The 18,682-nt window shown below is 35.7% G+C and overlaps 1 protein-coding gene across 6 annotated transcripts; it reads left to right on the forward strand.

Annotated features, from left to right (window-relative positions):
• The first annotated feature begins 239 nt into the window (after positions 1-239).
• On the forward strand, positions 240-17,556 carry LOC18441458 (P-loop containing nucleoside triphosphate hydrolases superfamily protein). Of its 6 annotated transcripts, none has more exons than XR_016044392.1 (9): positions 247-706; positions 6,778-7,395; positions 8,334-8,422; positions 9,024-9,123; positions 9,349-9,603; positions 12,545-12,606; positions 12,691-13,010; positions 13,948-14,144; positions 17,089-17,556. XR_016044392.1 is itself a non-coding variant. In XM_006851688.4 (7 exons), the coding sequence occupies exons 1-7, from the start codon at positions 560-562 to the stop codon at positions 17,381-17,383; spliced, it is 1,701 nt and encodes a 566-aa protein (XP_006851750.2). In that variant the 5' UTR covers positions 240-559; the 3' UTR covers positions 17,384-17,556. The 6 variants fall into 6 exon arrangements, 2 of the variants coding, with proteins under 2 accessions (XP_006851750.2, XP_020527369.2); XR_016044393.1 differs by having other exon boundaries at positions 12,691-12,875; positions 17,089-17,457; XR_016044391.1 differs by having other exon boundaries at positions 12,545-13,010.
• Positions 17,557-18,682: the final 1,126 nt, after the last annotated feature.

The following is an 18,682-nucleotide window of genomic DNA, read 5'->3' on the forward strand; positions in this document are numbered from 1 at the left end:
ATTTCCAACCTGATGTAACTCTAAAATTTACCAGGAAATATAGTTTAATTGTAGGAAATCTTATCATAGTAATCTATTTTTATCCATTGTTACAAAATTTAAAAGTTAAAAAATATAATATAGATCAAGCAAATCTATAAATAATTAATTTAGATAATTAATATTTTCAAAACTAAAAATTATCTAAGCGTTACCTAAATAGTTAGATGTGCTATTTAAAACTTAAAATTCCCTTCGCATGAGAATAACATCGATGTGCTATTTTTAAAACTTGAAATTCCCATCGCATGAGAATAACATCGAGGTCAAGATGATAGTTCAGAAGGCTCTCCGACATGAGAATAATATGATCAACCTTTTAGGTGCACCAAAGTGGAAATCTTAAAACATTTTCCCAATTGAAAACCCTAGAAAGAAGTTTGGGGCCTCAATTTATGTAATAACCGGAGGGTTTAAATTGAATGGTTTGAGAACCTCTGTGTTCTCTCTCTGACTCTCCTTCTCTACTTGCGTTTCTCTCTCTATCTCTGCAACTGAAGTCTCTCTCTTTAGAAAAGCCATGGCGAAAGGGGACGATGCTTTGAGGAAGAAGCATAACAAAGTGTTACGGAAGAGGATGAGAAAAGACGCGCCTGTCTCTGCACGCATTGCATCTGTAATCGCAGCGAAGCGCAGGCGCAAAGCGGGAAAGAGAAGAATGTGTGAGGTATTATTCCTATTTATATGTATATGTTCAGTGCTTCTCCATTATTATTTTCTTCCTTTAATCATTCTTTAGAAGTTGACATTAGTATTTGTTGTATTTTTTGGTTTTCATATCTTAGTGGATTAGGGTAGAAAACTGTCAAGGGAAATTATGGAGAAGCTTTATGTGAAATTTAAACCATCGTGTAGTTTTAAGCACAAATTGCAGCTTTTTGACTAGACAAAAGTTAGTAAAAGATTGTGAAGTTGCGAAGGAGTTTGTGACTGAGCGGCGTGTGTGGATTCAACGAATTGTATGGCGACTCTTTTGTAAGTTCTTATGAGATTGGAGTAAACTATATGCTGTATTGTCAGTTAGGAAGATGGGTTCCAATTGTCCTACGTTTCTCAAAAGATTAATTCACTAATCGCAGTGCGCTTGTTGCATGACCCCAAATGAGTTATTCTATAAAATTCTGCTAAATGTGAGGGAGTGAATTTTGTAATTTTCTCTTGCATATTTAATGAGTAGTCTAGAAATTCCCACTTTAGTTGAAAAAAGTAAAATGTCTTGAGTCTGGATAGTATCTCAACTTGGGTTGTTCTTTCCATTTTCATTCAATAATTAAATGTGTTACCCCCCACAATGTTTTATGTCTTATTCAATTTTTTTGTCTTCTAAGACTCCCTATGTTCAAACCATTCCAACTAGTGTGGGCAATCTTGATTAGCGTTTGCCAACTTGATGGACCGTAGTTGCTTGGGCCCAGTAACCTACTGGGCAAAACACTTCCCAACTTGAGGGGCATATATAATGCATACAGTACTCAGGCGAGTATTGTAGAGACCTGCCCGATTCTGCGGAACTTGACTGACTCATGCTAGTTTGCCTTTAACTCCGTAAGTCCATATAGTACTTGCCTGAAGACCATATGTACATGAAATATATAGGGGGCACAAATCCGTTCTCTTGTTTTGTTCTTTTTTCACCCCAGAGATGCCAGCTTCAGCTCAAAATTTGGCGATAGACTCAGTCTGCGTGATCTGTTGACTACATAGGGAAGATTTGAGCAAAAAACGTCAGATTTATTGGATCCAAGAGATCGAGGAATTCGATGTATGTTTTTCCCGATTTTGGAAAGTTGTGAGTTCTTCGCAACGAGTAATCATTCTTCTATGAATTTTGTCTCCTAAGCCAATTTTTAGGTTATTAATCCAATCATCGGCTTGTTTCTCAGAAAAAATACGTAAAAAATTGGCATTTGTGGAATTTTAAATCGGTATTTTCTATGAATCCAAAATTTTCAAGAGCGCAGATCACCTAGATTAGAAATTGAAACCCAAATGTGGTTTAGGGATTTTGATTGGGGTTATCTATGGAGGCTTTGACAAGGATTGAAGGCATCAACTTGCACGGAGCATGAAGATTGGGGATTGGCCTAAAATATTCGCATAATTTTTTACAACATATGTAATTGAATTAATTTTTCAGGAACTTTACGATAGAAGTCCCCGTACAAGAGCGCTACAAGAAAAAGCTCCCTTATTCTTCATTTTACGTTGAAGTCCCACTTTCTTGCATTTTTTAATTTTTCTCCCAAGCTATCCCCCATTGGGACATTCATTGTCCAAATCAAATTTATTTATTTATTTAATGAATAACGGCTGGGTAAAGGCTGGGTCCCATTTTTTCCAAGTGAAAGTTGGGTTCAGTACTTGAAGGTCCAGATTCAGTTTTCAGTCATAAAAATGTGTGTTGGGTTCGGACATTTGAAGTTCAAATCCAGAATACATTTTTTTCGGTGAAAGGGTTCAAATCTTCAAGTTCCATGCCCATTTTTTTTAATATATGATCACTCCATCCTTAGCTCAATGAGGCAGCATGGTGAATGAAGAAGATGATGGCTTCAGAGGGATGGGTTTCTGCACCTATCTCAAGAAGTTAGATTGAAAGAGAGGTTGAAAAATGATTAATAACCACAGTTTGGGATAGTTCAACTAGGTTGTTATTGCCATTGCTCCAGTTTTGCAAGTCTTGAGGTTGGTTCATTCAGTTCTTAAGCCTGTCATGAGATTCTTGTATGAGGCACTGGATTATTCAAAACTGACTATACAAGCCAATTGCAAATTCCACGCTAAAGTGTGGGACATCATTGATGAGAAGTGGCTAGGACACACAAATTGCCATATCCATGCAGTCAGTAATTTCCAATTTCAAGTTTCAATTTATATTCATATTCTCATATATAAATTTGTTGGCATATTTGTGTCAGCCATGGATGTTTGTTGATGTATTTATTCTTTTTTTAGCCAATGATGTCACTATCAACTCGGTCAAAGCGAACAACTTGAGATCCTGAAAGGGGTGATGTATATTGGAAGATTAGAGCCAGATGAGGATGGCGTAATTGAAGCTTTAATAGGCTTTTGTTTAAAACTTTAGAATGTGAAACAATGTTAATTTTAGCCCGTTGTAGTTTATAAATTGAAAATATGTACTTGATGTTTTAGCTTGATTTGTATACATCAATACCCTAGGCGAATTTGGGTCCAATCTTGTGAGAAGCAAGCACATGGAGAATCAGTTCAGATTTTGAAATTTCATGAGTCATAATCCTAGTATAACTAACCATTTCTTCAAAAAAAATAATCCTAGTATAACTAGTATGTTTGATTGTATTTGACTAATTTATCATATGTGTTCACAGCTAGATGGTAGGAGGTAAATGGAGGCAAAACCCTTACCCAAGAAGGGTTGCAATCAGGATCATTAGCCAAACTTTTTCCAATGGATCCATGCCTCAATGATGAATAGGTTGAAAACTGAGAGGTTTACAGCCTAGTATATAGACTATTATAAGCTTAAGGCAGTTGAAGAGGGAGGCCAAGGATTATGAGCCCATCAGTTTGGATTACATATTCCAAGAGGATCTAGCAGAGGAACTAGTGGAGCGAGAAGAACCAAGAATCAACAAGAGGGTCCTTGGAGATCAAGTTGTTGGTGAGGTAGATGATGTCCAAGGAGGGGGGATGTTGGGAGACTCAGTAGGAATCACAATTAGATGAAGTTGAGGAGGCCAAAGATGATAGGACTCTAGTAAATAGGGGGGCCAAGATATTACAGGCTCTAGTAAATACGAGGGACAAGGCGGTGGGTGACAAATCCAAGGTAGTGAGTGATAGAGCCAAAGTGGGAGTGAGCATAAGGACTTTACCAGCCTTGATGACTTTGGGTTGATTACTCCCATGATACACTGACATTTGGGAGGGATCCCCTCCCTGACACCAATATTTTTCTATTGATGTGCTCTATGTGAGACTGTGTGTTTGCGTCTATGAGGCTGTCAATCTAGAATTTGTGAAGTGGAAAGTAGATTAGCACTCGAATAGTAGAAAACTATATGTTATAGTATCATTTGGTGTTACATTAGATTTTCAGATAATTTAATATCAATTTTTAATTATTTTCTATCTTTTGTATATTTTTTCATGTTGTTTTTCATTTTTTTGACTTTTAATAAATGCTTCTGATTTTAACAGCTTTGTCAAGATTTTCCTGGATTTTTTTTTCAAGATTTCTTGGGGCTCTTTGGACAACTTGGTGCTGACTTAGGCAAGTTGACTTGGATGACTCATCAAAAAATCTGGGGCCCAAGTTCCGTAACTGAGCCTTGTTTTCAAACACTGATGTAGATTGTTGGATATTTTTTAGAATTTGAAGGATTAACACCATCAAATACTCATTTAGACAGATGGATTGCTCAGAGAATGGAGGAAGTAGGTTTTTTCTTACATCTATATGTTGTCCTCTTATTATTCTTGTTACTATTATTGTGAATATTAGAAAACAAGGACTTGGGGTGGGAGTCATTAGGTTCCCGAGCTTGAGTCACGTTTGACAGACTCAGTTGAGTGCAAACAAAAACTAAGAAAATATTGGGAACCATCAGTTACATGTATTTGATACAGACCTAGTAACCTGTCGAGCCCTAGTAACTCAGACGGGTTCGAGTCCGACTCGTTGAGTTTTCCAACATTGTTTGATGTTGTTGTTCACTACTTGAAATGACTATACACATGGTTTCTAATCTTCACCAATAGTGGGAAACTGGAAATCATAATTGGAGTTCGACTCTATTTTCCTTGTCCTATGCCTGGACAAGAGATCATTCAAATTATGATGGATGTCTAGTATAAGCAATGAAAGATTACATAGCTTCTACTGAGTAATCGTCCCCTGGGCAAGTGAGTGACATGGGTGAGTCTGAATCGACTTGCTGGAGTCCACGTAGAGTAGCCTAAAGAGCTAAAAAAAAGAGTAAAAATTGCAAAAACCTAAAAATATAAAAATAAAAAACCGTACACAATTAAAAAAAATATATTAAACATGGAATATGAAAGAAACTTCATGTTGTTGGCTTAAAAAAAAAAAATCTGTAAGAGGGAAAAAATAGAAAAATATAGAAAATGAAAAGTATAGACAATATTAGCAATTATAATTAGTAACAAAGAAATCAATTTTGTGAATAAAAGCCCCAAACCAGATTTGTGTTTTGACTTGGGATCTAGCTGATCTGAGCCCATAAAAAATTTAGATGAATAGTAAATCTGAATTTGAAATATCTCAATCCTAAAGGTTTTTCTTTAAAGAAAAGTTTATTGTTGGGTGAAGAACTAAAAAATAGCTTAGGGAACAAATTTAATTGAAGATTGACAATCCATTATGAAGAAATCATATCTTTCGGAATCCGAAATCAGGCAAAACCTTTGCCAAAAGCATCAATTTTTCAAATTCGTCAAATTTGATTTTTTTTTTCACAAATCTAATCTATTTGGTGGATATATCAGGCAAAAATCAGTCCATAGACCAAGCGTGGAACTCAAATCCAACTCTTTAAGCTTGAAATCCCGATATGAAGTAAAAAAGGGGAAGGATTTGGTCTGCCGTTTTAAATTGCTTTCTGCATAAGTGCTCGGGGTGGGTACTGTACAAGGTATATATAACCTCCCAATTCGAGCGGTGTTTCAAGTTCAGCAAATCGCTAAGCCCCAATGACTCCATCATGGCGAGTTTTATTACAGTTATGAATATGTTTGTCATTTGTTTGTTAACAAGATGAAAGTTACATGGCTGGAAGAAAATAGGTGGTGTTTTTGTGGTTCTTGAATTTTTGAAATCAAAGTTGGGTAGATTGGACTTTTGCACTCGTATAGTGATAAATAAACATATGGAAGCTTGCTCTAGACTTTTGCTGTCTTTCAATAGTGTGGGCTAGTGGGCAATGATACATATATGCCTTTATAAGTCGTGAAATGCTACTTTAAATAACTATTTTGAGGGGATGCTGATGAACAAGTTGGACAGGTATTCTACGTAGGTGGTTGTAGCTGGTATTTAAAACTTATGGAAGCCTTCTGGACGGCTTTTAATTTTGGTAAGAGTGATTCTTGTGAAATCTAGTAGTTGCAAGGTGAGCGAATTATTTTTTAAGCCAGGATAGGAAGGTGGACTAAGTCGACAATTTTGTTGCAGCCTTGTGGAGGGAATTAGAGGACTTCTTTAACATTATTTGAAGCTTGTTGAGATCGAGGTTGATTCTCAAACCTTATGGGTGGTTCTGCCATGTGTATGTTTCCCTTAGGTAGTGCATGGACAAGTTCTTTCATATAGGAGATTTCCGTTTTTTTGTTTTTCCTTTTGGATAAGTAATATTGGTACTCATAAGAAAACAAACCAATTAATGATAAAGTTGAGACTCAGTTTGGGACTTTGAAGGTACAGGTGTGGACCTGATGGAATGTTGTAATAATAATGTTCATAAGTTGTATTCATTTATGGTTGAAGTCTTTACAAGGAAAAAGACGTTAGTGTTGCCATACTATAAATGCTTGCAAATCCATTTGGTAACTAGTCCTGGAAAGACATCCATATAACACAGGTTCTTATTTTAATTTGGTTCTAGTAAATTTGGAACTTAGTTTGGTCCTAGTTATTTTAATATGGATCTAGTTATAGTCTGGTTCTGGTTATGTCAATACGGCTCTAGTTATTGCATTTGAATTAATTATGATTTGGATGGATTTATTTTGTAGGGGATGTGTTTTACTCTTCCAACTCCTGATGATCCATTCAATGATAAGAATGACAAGAAAGCTCGCAACAAACCCGATCCCAAAAGTCTTACTTCTAACAAAGTTGATGGAGGGCTATCTCAAGCCAAAAAAGTGAAGACTTCTGAAAGCCATGAACTGAAAAACTCCATTAAAAAAGACTTGGAGGGGAATCACAAGAAATCAATTTTTCTTGCTAAAAAAGGGCGGACTGATGTTTTAGGGCCTGAAAAGCGAAAGAGTACAGCAGGTGATGGAGTTGGAGGGGTCAATCCAAATTTGGGGATTCCATCTGTGGGTTCAGTTCCAAATTCTCTGTTTTTGTGCTTGAATGCAATACAAAGTGCATGGATCCAAGCTGATTCCCTCCCAGAGAGCTTGAAAACCTCTTTGTTTACTAACAAATGGGGAATTGAGTTTTGGAAGGCTTTTTCTGATGGGTTTGACATTCTGGGGGTGACCGAAGCTTCTTTAAATAGAGAGCATGTTGCATGGATCGTTTCCACCGCTGCTGTTATCTTCGCTACAACTGAGAAAGGTCTATCCAGCAGCAGCCCCTTCCTCATATATCTTGTGCCATCTCAAGACATAGCTACGAAGGTCTGGAGTGGTACTGTTTCATATTCTTTTTCTGAAGAGTTTTGACTTTCTCTGAGTGGGAGTTGTGTTCTATGGTTTCTATGTTTAGTGGTTATATTCTTGTTCTTTTGCTTAAGATCAATGATGACCTTGTGCGATCTCTGTTTCTTTCCTTTTAAGGGTATCAATCAACCATTAAATAGTGAAAGGATATTGTGTTGGAAACTTGGAATGTTGAAAAGAAAATGCTTTGTTTTTTGTATCAACTTGGTTTTGACTATGGACTCTTGTTTTTATATCTTTGAATTATTGGATGCCGAGATTAAGTGCAAGCTTTTTTGTGTTTCTGGTGCATGTTACTTTGGAAAAACGGTGCAAATGGCAATCTGCTATTACTTAATAAGAAACACCCAATTTCAATCTACGAGCAGTAGCACTATCATTTTACAAGTCAGTTATTAACATACAAGATGACCATGAGCCATAAATTGTAGTACATCCAGTTTATGCACACTAATCTATGTTACTTGAATGCTTCAAAGAGCAAAGTTTTTGCAGCAGCAATAGACTATGACCCTTGAAGTACCTTAGGCTGCTTATTTATATTATTTAAAGAAGAAGAAAAATCAATGAGGTTTTAACTTGAGTAAACTGATTGGCGATATCATTGACTGCCCCATTTTACTTTATTTTATTTTGTTTAGGTATGGATCTAGAAAATGGGATAACTGAGGAATTTATTGGTTTTTTTTTTTTTTTTTAATTTTTTTAAGTGTTTTTTATTATAAATTCTTTTAACTAAAAGATATGTTGTTCCCTTTGCGTGTGTTTCCATTCACCCTTCCAATTTTTTTGGGTAGTTTAGATGTTAAAAAGGTTGGGCCAGCAATATTAAAAGTAACGTTGTCTTGTCTTTTATTTAATATGGTTTCATATCATAGTTATATTCTCTTTTGCAGGTGAGATCACTTTGTAAACCACTTAAGGCGATTGGGTTTCATACAGTGAGCATACATCCAGGAGCGCAGCTAGATCATCAACTGCATGGGTATTTGTTTAACCCTTATTTGTGTCTGATTTTCATAGAGATTATGATAACCAGCATTTTATGTTTGAAAGGAGTCAACCAGAAATAAAATATTTTATTAGGTGACACATTGCGCATCTACTTGTTATAGCACATAAACATCTGTCTCCTTAACTTGTGAATCCCAAAGGAGCTCTCGGAACTTCAGCCACATGCCAAAAGCCTCGTTTGATGGGAAATTCCATGTTGCTAATCCAGCACTAATCCTACAAAATTTGTTTTATTAGTTTCATCTTTCGATGTCATTCATTTCAATCCGAGCCTTCTTTTGATGCTTAATCTCATAAACATTCCTAAAATATCCTTGTTATGGGCTTTGTCGTTGTTGTGGACTCAAGATATCTGCATTCTTTATCTACACACTTCCAGATTAGTAGAATTGTTTTTATTTGTTCTTATCTATCATGTTGTGTCCGATGGGTATTCCAATGTTTGGGGTGTCTGTTTGCGTCATTTAAGGCATTACTTTCTTAGTCAATTTTATTGTGAGATTGTGGTGCACATCTTATTTTGAGGACTGCTGTTCCCACTGTGATCCTGGGTTATGAATATTTATTTGCAGGCTGAGGAGTTGCAAACCTGAATTTTTAGTGGCCACTCCTGAAAGACTCCTTGAACTAGTTTCCCTAAAGGCACTCAGCCTATCTGATATCTCAATGTTGGTAAGAATACAGTTCCTCTTTCCTACTAGAGGGCTATATTCTGAATGGTATTGTGTTGTATTTGGACCTCGAAATTCAAAATTTTATATGTATTCTATTCCTCTGGCTTGCTGCTTCATCATCATCGAAGCCTTTTCCCGACTAGTTGAGGTTAACTTGCTGCATATTGAACTTTTTTGTTTACCTTTATGGGTTGGTTCTGATTTAAGTTTTGTGATTTAACAGGTTATTGATGGCTTAGAGAGTTTTATTAATGGTGGTCTTGAGGATACTTTAAAGCTCTTGAAGCAATGGGTTTCTAAAGTTCACAAGACTGTCATTCTTAGTGACACGTATGGAAGCACAGCCATTCAAATAGCTCAGAGCCTCCTGAAGCCACCATTCAGGAGGCTATTTATTGATAATTCTATCATCAGTGAAAGTTTGGGCATCTATCAACACCCATACGTGTGTATGTCAGATGAAGCAAAGACATCAAAGGTTTGTTTTTTAGAATTTAAATAAGGAAAAAGTTTATATAAGGTTGCAATGTTAAAATGTAGAACTACTGATGCACCTAAAAAATCCATCAAAAAAGGTTGTTTTAATATTGAAAAATCCTCTAATTGATCATCTTGACATCAAGATGTATGACTATAAAAAAAACAAAGATTTTGAGTCCCAGAAATGGTGCATCGTACAGCACATTATCTAGACTGTCCATTTTGAAGATTTTCATATGTTTATAGATCTACTTGATTTTAATCATTTTTGGAGTTAAAAAGTTTATAATTAGATATGCAAATAGATTTTGTGATATTCTTAATAATATTTTAATCAAAATTATATGTTATGATAAAATTTGAAGGTGCACCTTAAATGGATTGTTTAAGGTTGCAACCTTATGGAAACCACACCCTTTAAATAATCTTAGCATTTAATCTAATGAGAAAAGTTTATATAAGGTTGCAACCTTAAAATGTAGAGTTAAAGATGCATCTGAAAAATCCATTGAAAAAGGTTGTTTTAATGTTGAAAAGCCCTCTAATTGATCATCTTGACGTCGAGATGTATATATATATATATATATATATATATATATATAAAATGTTTTTGAATCCTAAAAATAGTGCATCTTGCAATACATTATCTAGATCGTCCATTTTCAAGATTTTCATATGTTTATAAATTTACTTGATTTTAACCATTTTTGGATTTTAAAATTTTATAATTAGATATGAAAATAGATTTTGAGATAATCCTAAGATTTTTTTACACCAAAATTATATGTTACTATAAAATTTGAAGGTGCGCCTTAATTGGATTGTTTAAGGTTGCAACCTTATAGAAACCACACCCATCACTAATACATGTGATATATATTATTGTTAAAATGTTCAGTGGCCATTGATTTTCTTTTAAAAATATTAACACATCTTTGCTTTGGTGCTATTATGTTGGCATTGATTATAAAAAAATATTGTGAAATACACCTAGAATCCTACATAAATTAAGAGTAAGTGATGTCAGTGTTAGTACTGATTATAAAAAATATTGTAAAATACACTTGGAATCCTACGTAAATTAGGGGCAAGCGATGTCAGTGTTAATACTGTGCTATAAAATGGATGGTTTGGTCTTTAATGAAGTTAAAATGCTTGCAAAGGATTGGGAGCACAATTGTTTGGAAGTTTCTCTGAGAAGCATTTGTGATCCCCTGTCTAATCATGTTCTTATTCTTTTTGCATATGGTATGAGGCTCTTTTAAGATGAATCTGTTCAAGTTTGAAAATGTGGTTATGATGCAGTGGGTTTTACTTTTTTATTTTATTAATTTTTTAGGAGACTAGAATTTGGGTTTTTGATCTTTTAGGTTTTTCCTTTTTGTTTTCTAAGGCCATTTAACTGACCCCAAATAGTTGGGAAAAGGCTTTGATGATGATGATGTTTTATAAGGGTATTTGTCTTTTTTGTTGTGGAGGATTGAGGGCTAGAGTGGGTAACATAATATGGAAGATGAGGGGCTTGGATTTAATAGTGATTGAGATTTGATTTTACGTCTTAGGAAAATCTCATTTTGGGATGGACTCCCTGCAAACTAAGAGAGGGTATATATTCTCACATTGTTTTTCCTTTTCTTTACTTTTTTGGTTTCTCTTATTTTCTTTTTCTTTTTTTCCTCTCTGTTAATTGGTATCAGAAGTTCAGAAGATCCATCCATTACTATGCAGCCAAAACCCGCTCTATGAAGGATAGACTGCCACAAATCATGCAAGCTATGAATCAAAACATAAACCGGATAATGGAAGACATTCAAGTCTAGATTAGCGAAATTCGACGAGAGATTGGCGAATTTGAGGAGAGATCAATGAAAAGGATGATCAGTTACAACAAATAGAGGTATAAATCATGGAGAAGAAGATGCTCATAATCTAGTAGATCTAGCACCAAATCTCAATGAGCTCCATGACCTACTCCTAGGGCTAATCGTATACACAGTGAGCAGATTTTAAGGCAAGAACCACGACTTTTGGCGTTTATGTGACCTCGGTATCAAGGCCTATGTCTCGAGTTTTCCCTGTAAATTCCACATTGAAGTTTTCATTGATTGGTTGAGCACGGTTGTAAATTCCTTTCAATGAAGTGAATTGTTGGAGCTCCTCGAAATAGAGATCAAGATGATGCTCAACATCCTAGATTTCCACTACAGATTGCATTTTAAGAGTTCGATTAAATTGGTTTATTAAGTGGAAAAAGTACCTAGGTGAATGGTGGGAGGGATTGTACCACGAATTATTGGCGAGATCTCTGAAGGATTGGTTTATTAGGTGGAAAAAGTAACTAGGCGAATGATGGATTATACCACCAATTATTGGAAAGGTTTGTGAAGGATGTGATAAACACAACGAACTCAAGGTCGAGCTTCTCACAACCTTGGGAGAATAATGCAGTGGGTTTTTACTTTTTTTTGTTTTATACTTTGCTTTAGGATACTAAATTGGGTTTATTTAATCTTTTGGTTTATTTATTTATTTTTTTGTTTTCGTATGGCATTTATGTTTTTTGTTGTTGTAGAGAATTGATGGGTAGAGTATGTAAGTTCATATCAAAGATGAAGGGCTTGGATTTAATAGTAATGAGGGTTTTTTATAGAGTAAATCAGGGTTTCTTATAGAGTAAATCAAAGTTTAAAATTTTACCTTTTTTTTTTTTTAGTATGTAAGTCTTGGACAAGGAAAAGTTGGGGAAGAAGAATTGTTTTTGCATCTTGTGGAAAAATCCTTTTGTGCTTGACTCTATTGCAGATCTAGAGAGTTAGTCAAATCTCTCAACCTTTGGGGTGGACCCCCCTTTGGACCTAGAAAGTGGCTATCTTCTCTCAATTTTCACTGTGTTTATTTTCCTGATTTATTTAATTCTTTTTCTCTCTTCCCTGCATCAGGTTAGAGGCTGTTGGGTTTAAGGAATTCATTTCCTGGGAAAAGTGGCCACAGTTTCATAAAGGTGCTCACATAACGAACAAATGGAATAGTCAGGTTTCTTGTGAAGTGGAAGAGTGAAAGGCGAAAATCTTAGTTCATATTGCAGTGGCGATATATGGTTATAGAGGAGCTGAGTGAGGATCAAAACTGTAAACTTGGTATATTGATGGAGTTCAAGATATTCTATGACGACATAAGTGCGTAGGTTGTTGGCAGAACGGGTGAAGACACTGAATTTGTGCATGGAATGGAGGAGCAGAGTGAAGTGGTGAGCTCATCTGTTCTTTGAAGGTAAGTGAGGCTATTGAGTAATCCTTGAACATTGAAGAGGCAATAATAACTCTTTTGAGAAGTTGTATGCAAAGAGCAGAAGATTTCAACTCGATTAGATGCATCAGTGTTTGATTGGTTCCACAAGAATCAAAAGTATAAGTTTTTTCCTTTCTTTTCATTTTTTTTCTTTTTCTTTTTTGATAAATGACTTGAGCATAAATCTGTGAAGTAGGTTAGAAGACAAGTGTTTTAACTTTTAACCAACTGCTTGTGTAGGAAGTAGTGGTGCAGCCTAGTAGTAGAATGGTTGAAAACAAGATGCAATGAAACTATATATTTTTGCATAGGATGGCTCTGCACTGCAAAATGACATAATGCTTTCATTTGAGCTGAATGGGGTGCACATTATCTTGTTTTTCATAGATTTGGACCTTCCTATTGAATGGTTGTTCAGTAACTATGATGATCTGTGTTCACTGCTGACCTCTGAAAATTAGAAAAATGAAAGTCTCTCTTGTAAACTTTGTTGAAGTATTATATTTTCAGTATAACTTCGAAATGAAATGAACCAATATCTAACAGTTACCTGAGTTTTAGGTGGTGTGCCATGGAATTGGATCTGCACTTTGGCTTCACGCTTCTGATGCAAACTGTGAACTTTATTTCGATGTTGATTCATATAGAGTTTTAAAAATGCCACTTATTACATGCAATATTTCAGGTTAGTTTATGCTGTATTGGCAGTTTATAGAATCCTACAGATATGCTAGATTTAAAAGTATATCAGTTTTAGCTGTGGGTGCTATCCTGTCTGGCATTTTTAAACTTGATTCATACTTGCAGAAAGGTTCTCTTCTGTACTTTTTAACTGAAACATGTATGTGATCGAAAATTGTGTTGAGAGTGAGAAAACAGTGTAGGCCTTGCAAGTATTGTGCTATCGGGAGTCAAGACTTTTTGTTTAAGCTAGCTCTGTATAAGATTTACTGAACTGATCCGCTGTATAACATTTACTGAGCTGATCCCATGAAATTATACTCCTATTCTTTCGTTACTTGGTGAGTAATATTTATATTATTTTCTTAAGCAGGTCATGAAAATTTTGAAACAAGATCACAGTGACCAACCACTCTCTTCTATTTTTAGATCCTTGGTGATTGTTGGAACTGCTAGCAAGGTTCAGCTGCTGGTTGCTAAATTCCAAGCAGAAAGATTTGCTGTGTCTAGTGATCTTGTGAATGTTCGATCACATGGATCAACTCCTTCGGACCATTCAAGTTTGTCCAGGTCAGTACACTCTAACATTTGGATGATCATTTTCCAAAATTACTGTATCATTTCAAATTGCCACAGGGTATTTCTATTGTCTCTTTTTTTTCAATTGAAATCTTAGATATTGGAGTCTCCTATTTGAAGTAGCCACCATGATCTAGAAATGTATGATTTTACAAACCACAGTGAATTTTTCGCAAGTTAAGTTCTTAAAGAAATTTGGTTATTTGGTTCTTTCTGTTTTCTGTTACAAATACTGAATTTTGTAGCTATGAAGGTCCCTAATAAGGTCTGGACTGGGACAATTCTTAGTTATCAGGGTAACCTATTGGGGGGGGCCCAGATCTAGAAATGTACAAATTTGAAAAGCATGGGGGTTAAATATGGCATTGGTTCTATCATCTGTTTAAAAAGGACCTTAAAGCTAACAATTTAATAAACTAAGGGGATTTGAAATTAACATACAAACCACTAAAATTAGGACTGTCCATCCGTCCATCATCATCATGCAATGAGAATCCTTGATTTTGTGTAATTTAGATTTGACTCTCTCCTTACGAACTTGGAAAGTTGTCTTGTAATCAGAGTTCTAATACATATGTTTTCCTTGCATGAATATGATTAAGCCAACTTTTCAATTCTGAGTTTTATTAATTTCATGAAGTAAACAAAGAATGCATTTTTTTAATTATGTTTTTTAGTCATGAGTTTTTATTGCTTAACAATTTTTTGCCATTTTAAATTAGAGGATTTAAAAATAAATTATCTTTGTACAGTAGTCCTAATAAATGAGGTTATTTGGATTCCTTTAATTTTTATTTTCTAGTAAAATAGGGAATAGTTAATTTTTATCTTTTAACTAGAAAATTTTATTAATTTATGTCAGTTCAAAATTAGAGGATTGGACAATAGTGTACCACATAAGAGTCCAAATCCATAAGGTGTCGTCACGAATCTGAATCTCTCATTTCTTTGTTTTTTTTTTTTTGATAAAGTTAACCTCAAATTGATAATAAGAGTAATGGGCGATCCAGAGTGTGGATGCTCCAAAGTTCAGAGGAAAAAAAAAAACGAAACGAAAAGGCCTTCTTAAAGAAGGTTACAACAAAAGAAACCCAAAATAAGACGACGCTCCCAAAAAGTTCTATGAGCCAGCCATGGTTGCTGCTGCTTTAGCCAGGGTATATGTCTCCTGATTACCTTCGCTCCAAATATGCTGCCATGAGACGTGCGTATCCCTGCACAGGTGATGGATCTCATAAAAAATTTGAGCCAAATACCACAGGGGGAGGGGTAGGGGTGGAAGCCCATAAAATCACATTCTTGGAGTCCCCTACTATCGTAAGCGACTCTAATCCAAGAGGCTGGATTAGTTTGAGGCCTTCCAATAGTGCAATGGACTCTGTTTCTGTAGAATCGATATGGTCAAGGAACTTTGAGAGGGAGGTGACAGTATTTCCAAGGTGGTCTCTAAGGAGCACACCAGCTCCTGATGGTCCTGGGTTGTCCAGGGAACATCCATCGATGTTTAGCTTGAGGGTGCCCTGGGCAGGAGGTCTCCACAATGCTGCCCTTGAAGGACGCTTGCGATTGTGTTGGAGAGATGTGACAGAAAATTCCGGAGGCTACCGGAGTCCAAATAATGCAGTCTGCACCATGAGGGGCTAAAAAACAATCTGAATCTCTCCTTATAATAAGGTTTCCATGCTTGTTTATGGTTAATATAATTTTAAAATTTTTGGATTTTATTTATTTTTTATTTTATGTAAAATAAGAAATACAGTTTTCTATGTTTTAGATTTTTAATATGTATGTGTCAAAAAGTGGTTTGACAAATAGTTTACAACTCGATTGGTTATACCTGTGCGTCCATTGACTGTGGACTGGTGATTGATAACAAGTCCGAACTTTTGTTTTTCATGCCTCGATTAGTCCCCACTTTGAGGTTTAAACAAATTATACAAGCAAACCATGGACTCAAAATTATTGTCAGTATGAGTCACTTACTTCCTTGAACAAATTCACAAGCGAAACAAATTAGCAGTTTTCTCCCATTTGTACCTCATCAAAGCTTGTCTGGATATAAAGACAGCTCATCCTAACCAGTTTAGGATATGGTTTGGGTCCTAAAACCCTTGGAAATAGAGCGAATCCATGACTGGCAGACTCACTAAAAAATTTACGGTTGCATGATATTTATTTTTACTTTATTCTAGCACTTACCTATGAGTTATTTCGAAAAAGTTTATATAAGATTGCAGTAATCTTCATTGTCCATTTTATTTAGACGGTTTGGATTTGACGTTATCTTAAAGACGTGTCACTTGTTAAATTATCTTAAAAGATGTGTTAAATCTACACTGACCAATAGATGATGTAGAACATCGCAACCTTCTATAAGTAAGGTTGCCACCTTGCACAACCTGCACTCTTTATATTATGTATATTGAAAGTTGCAGTGAGAAAAGGTTGGTGGTACAAGTGACCGATAAGGAGGGGAGTTTGAAGCCGTGATTTTTTTCAACTTCCTATGATGCATTGAAAAATATGTTGAGATTCTCACTAAGATCGACTAAGGTTTCAGCAATTTGGGGTTTGATCAGTGTTTGAAAAATCGACTATTGTGACTCGTACTTGCCTGAGTTATTCAATCTGAACAGGTTGTCGAGTCTGTAATGATTGAACAATCAAAGTGCAGAACTAAATGCATGGGAACAGGCCAACCTGACAGGCCAATCAGAGTGTCGAGTCTTACCCGTTCTTAGTATTTTATTAAGATTTTGTTTGGACTAGGCCAGCCTGACTTGGCCAAGTCTGTCAGACCTGACTCGGGCTTGGGGCCCTAGTGAGACCTGACCACAGCCCTTTTTATTTGAGACGTGGCTAGGCCATTGATTTTTTTGGGGTGCTTTGACCATTTTAATGACATTTTCCTTCTATGTCATATTGCAAGTTGCAGTGAGAAAGGGGTGGTGGTATCAGTGACCGATAAGGACAGCATAGGAAGGACAGAGGACATTGGGGTGTTTCAAACTATATTTTTTTATGACTTTCCATCTTCCATTGAAGAATATGTTGAGATTCTGAGTAAGATGGAAACCCACTTAATTAAAGGAGTGATATACAGTTTGTGCAGTGGAGTGGATGCCCCTCTGGCTAAGCCTTTAATAAAGGTTATGGAACAGCATGCTCAACCTGTGCCTGAAACTCTCAAAATGCTCTCTGATGCTGCATCTGTAGTATTCAAACAGTGACATTGGTTTTAGTTTTGAATGATATTTGTTTGCATCTTTTAGAGAGAGAAATCGGTTTCCATGTTACTTGCCAATTGGGCTTAGTTTTTTGTTTTTCTGGCTTTTGGTGTTTTTAATGTATATGGACTTCCTTTGCTTCTTAGTATTGAGGAATAAGATATTATTTGAGAAAATTGAGGGGCATGAAGGGGACCTTAACGCAACTTGAATCTCTCTCTCTCTACCCGGACCTGAAAAATTGATATGGGACCAGGACCAGGACCCAACTAAAAAATTAAAATACTTAAAATATCTATGTATTTAACTACATTTAAATGTATTTTATATATTGGGACCCAAAAAATATTTCTGGATCTAGAGCCTGGACCCGATTGGACATGAACCCAAATAGTGTTTGGATCCAAACCTGATTCACAGGGTCCAATGTTTAGACCCATGCCCGGATTGGATCGGGTCTACCTCTCGGATCCCGGGTCAGGTCTGGGTCCGGGTCCAGGTCCGGGTCCAAATATTGTAACTAAGAAGCTACTATTGTCCCTAAGGTTACCATGGCCTAAAATATATGCCTAGTTTATTCTTACCTCAAACAGAAGCTCTTTTTGGTTGACATTGAATTTCACACGAGTACCAAATGTCCATTATCCGCAAATTTAGTGTAGCCTGCCCCATACAACAAATTATAATTTTTTTGTCCTCTGCTGGGATGAAAAAAAAAAAAAAACACTTGTGGCCCACAAGTTCATAATATGGGGTGGATGTGGAATCATGTGCGGCCCAAAATGAAGTCCAGCACAAATGCTGAGCATGATTTTTTATTAATACTTTCATGATTGAGGCATAGAAGGCTGGAGTGCTCTAGACTCCAAGTAGCAAGAAATATTGTATTCTAAGTTTTTGCTTTCTCATGCCAAAAGACTCTATGCTCCCCCTGGAGCATATCTTACAGTCAATTCTGTTCCTAGGCTTAGTTTTAGAACCTCAATTTAGGAGTTTTAAACCGAAGAACCAACTTCAAAAAAAAAAAAAAAAAAAAAATAGAAAGAAAGAAAAGATGTAATTATAACAAAAAAATCAATCAGATGAATTCTATATCAGCCAAAGAAAAAAAAAAAAATGTCCAATTGAGATCATCCAGGTCCAGTTTAGGCTGTTGACCAGCCTAGCGATTTTAGGCATCACATTTAACTTTGGCTCAAACTTAGTTATCTTTAAAATGTTAGATCCAAGTGTTTATAAATTCAATTTTTTTTTTTAATGAAATGCCTATTTTTGTAATTCTAAGGTGGATCTCAAAATTTC

Source organism: Amborella trichopoda, chromosome 11 (genome assembly GCF_054954075.1).
Source record: "Amborella trichopoda isolate Santa Cruz 75 chromosome 11, AtrichopodaSantaCruz75HAP2 v2.0, whole genome shotgun sequence".
NCBI lineage: Eukaryota > Viridiplantae > Streptophyta > Magnoliopsida > Amborellales > Amborellaceae > Amborella > Amborella trichopoda.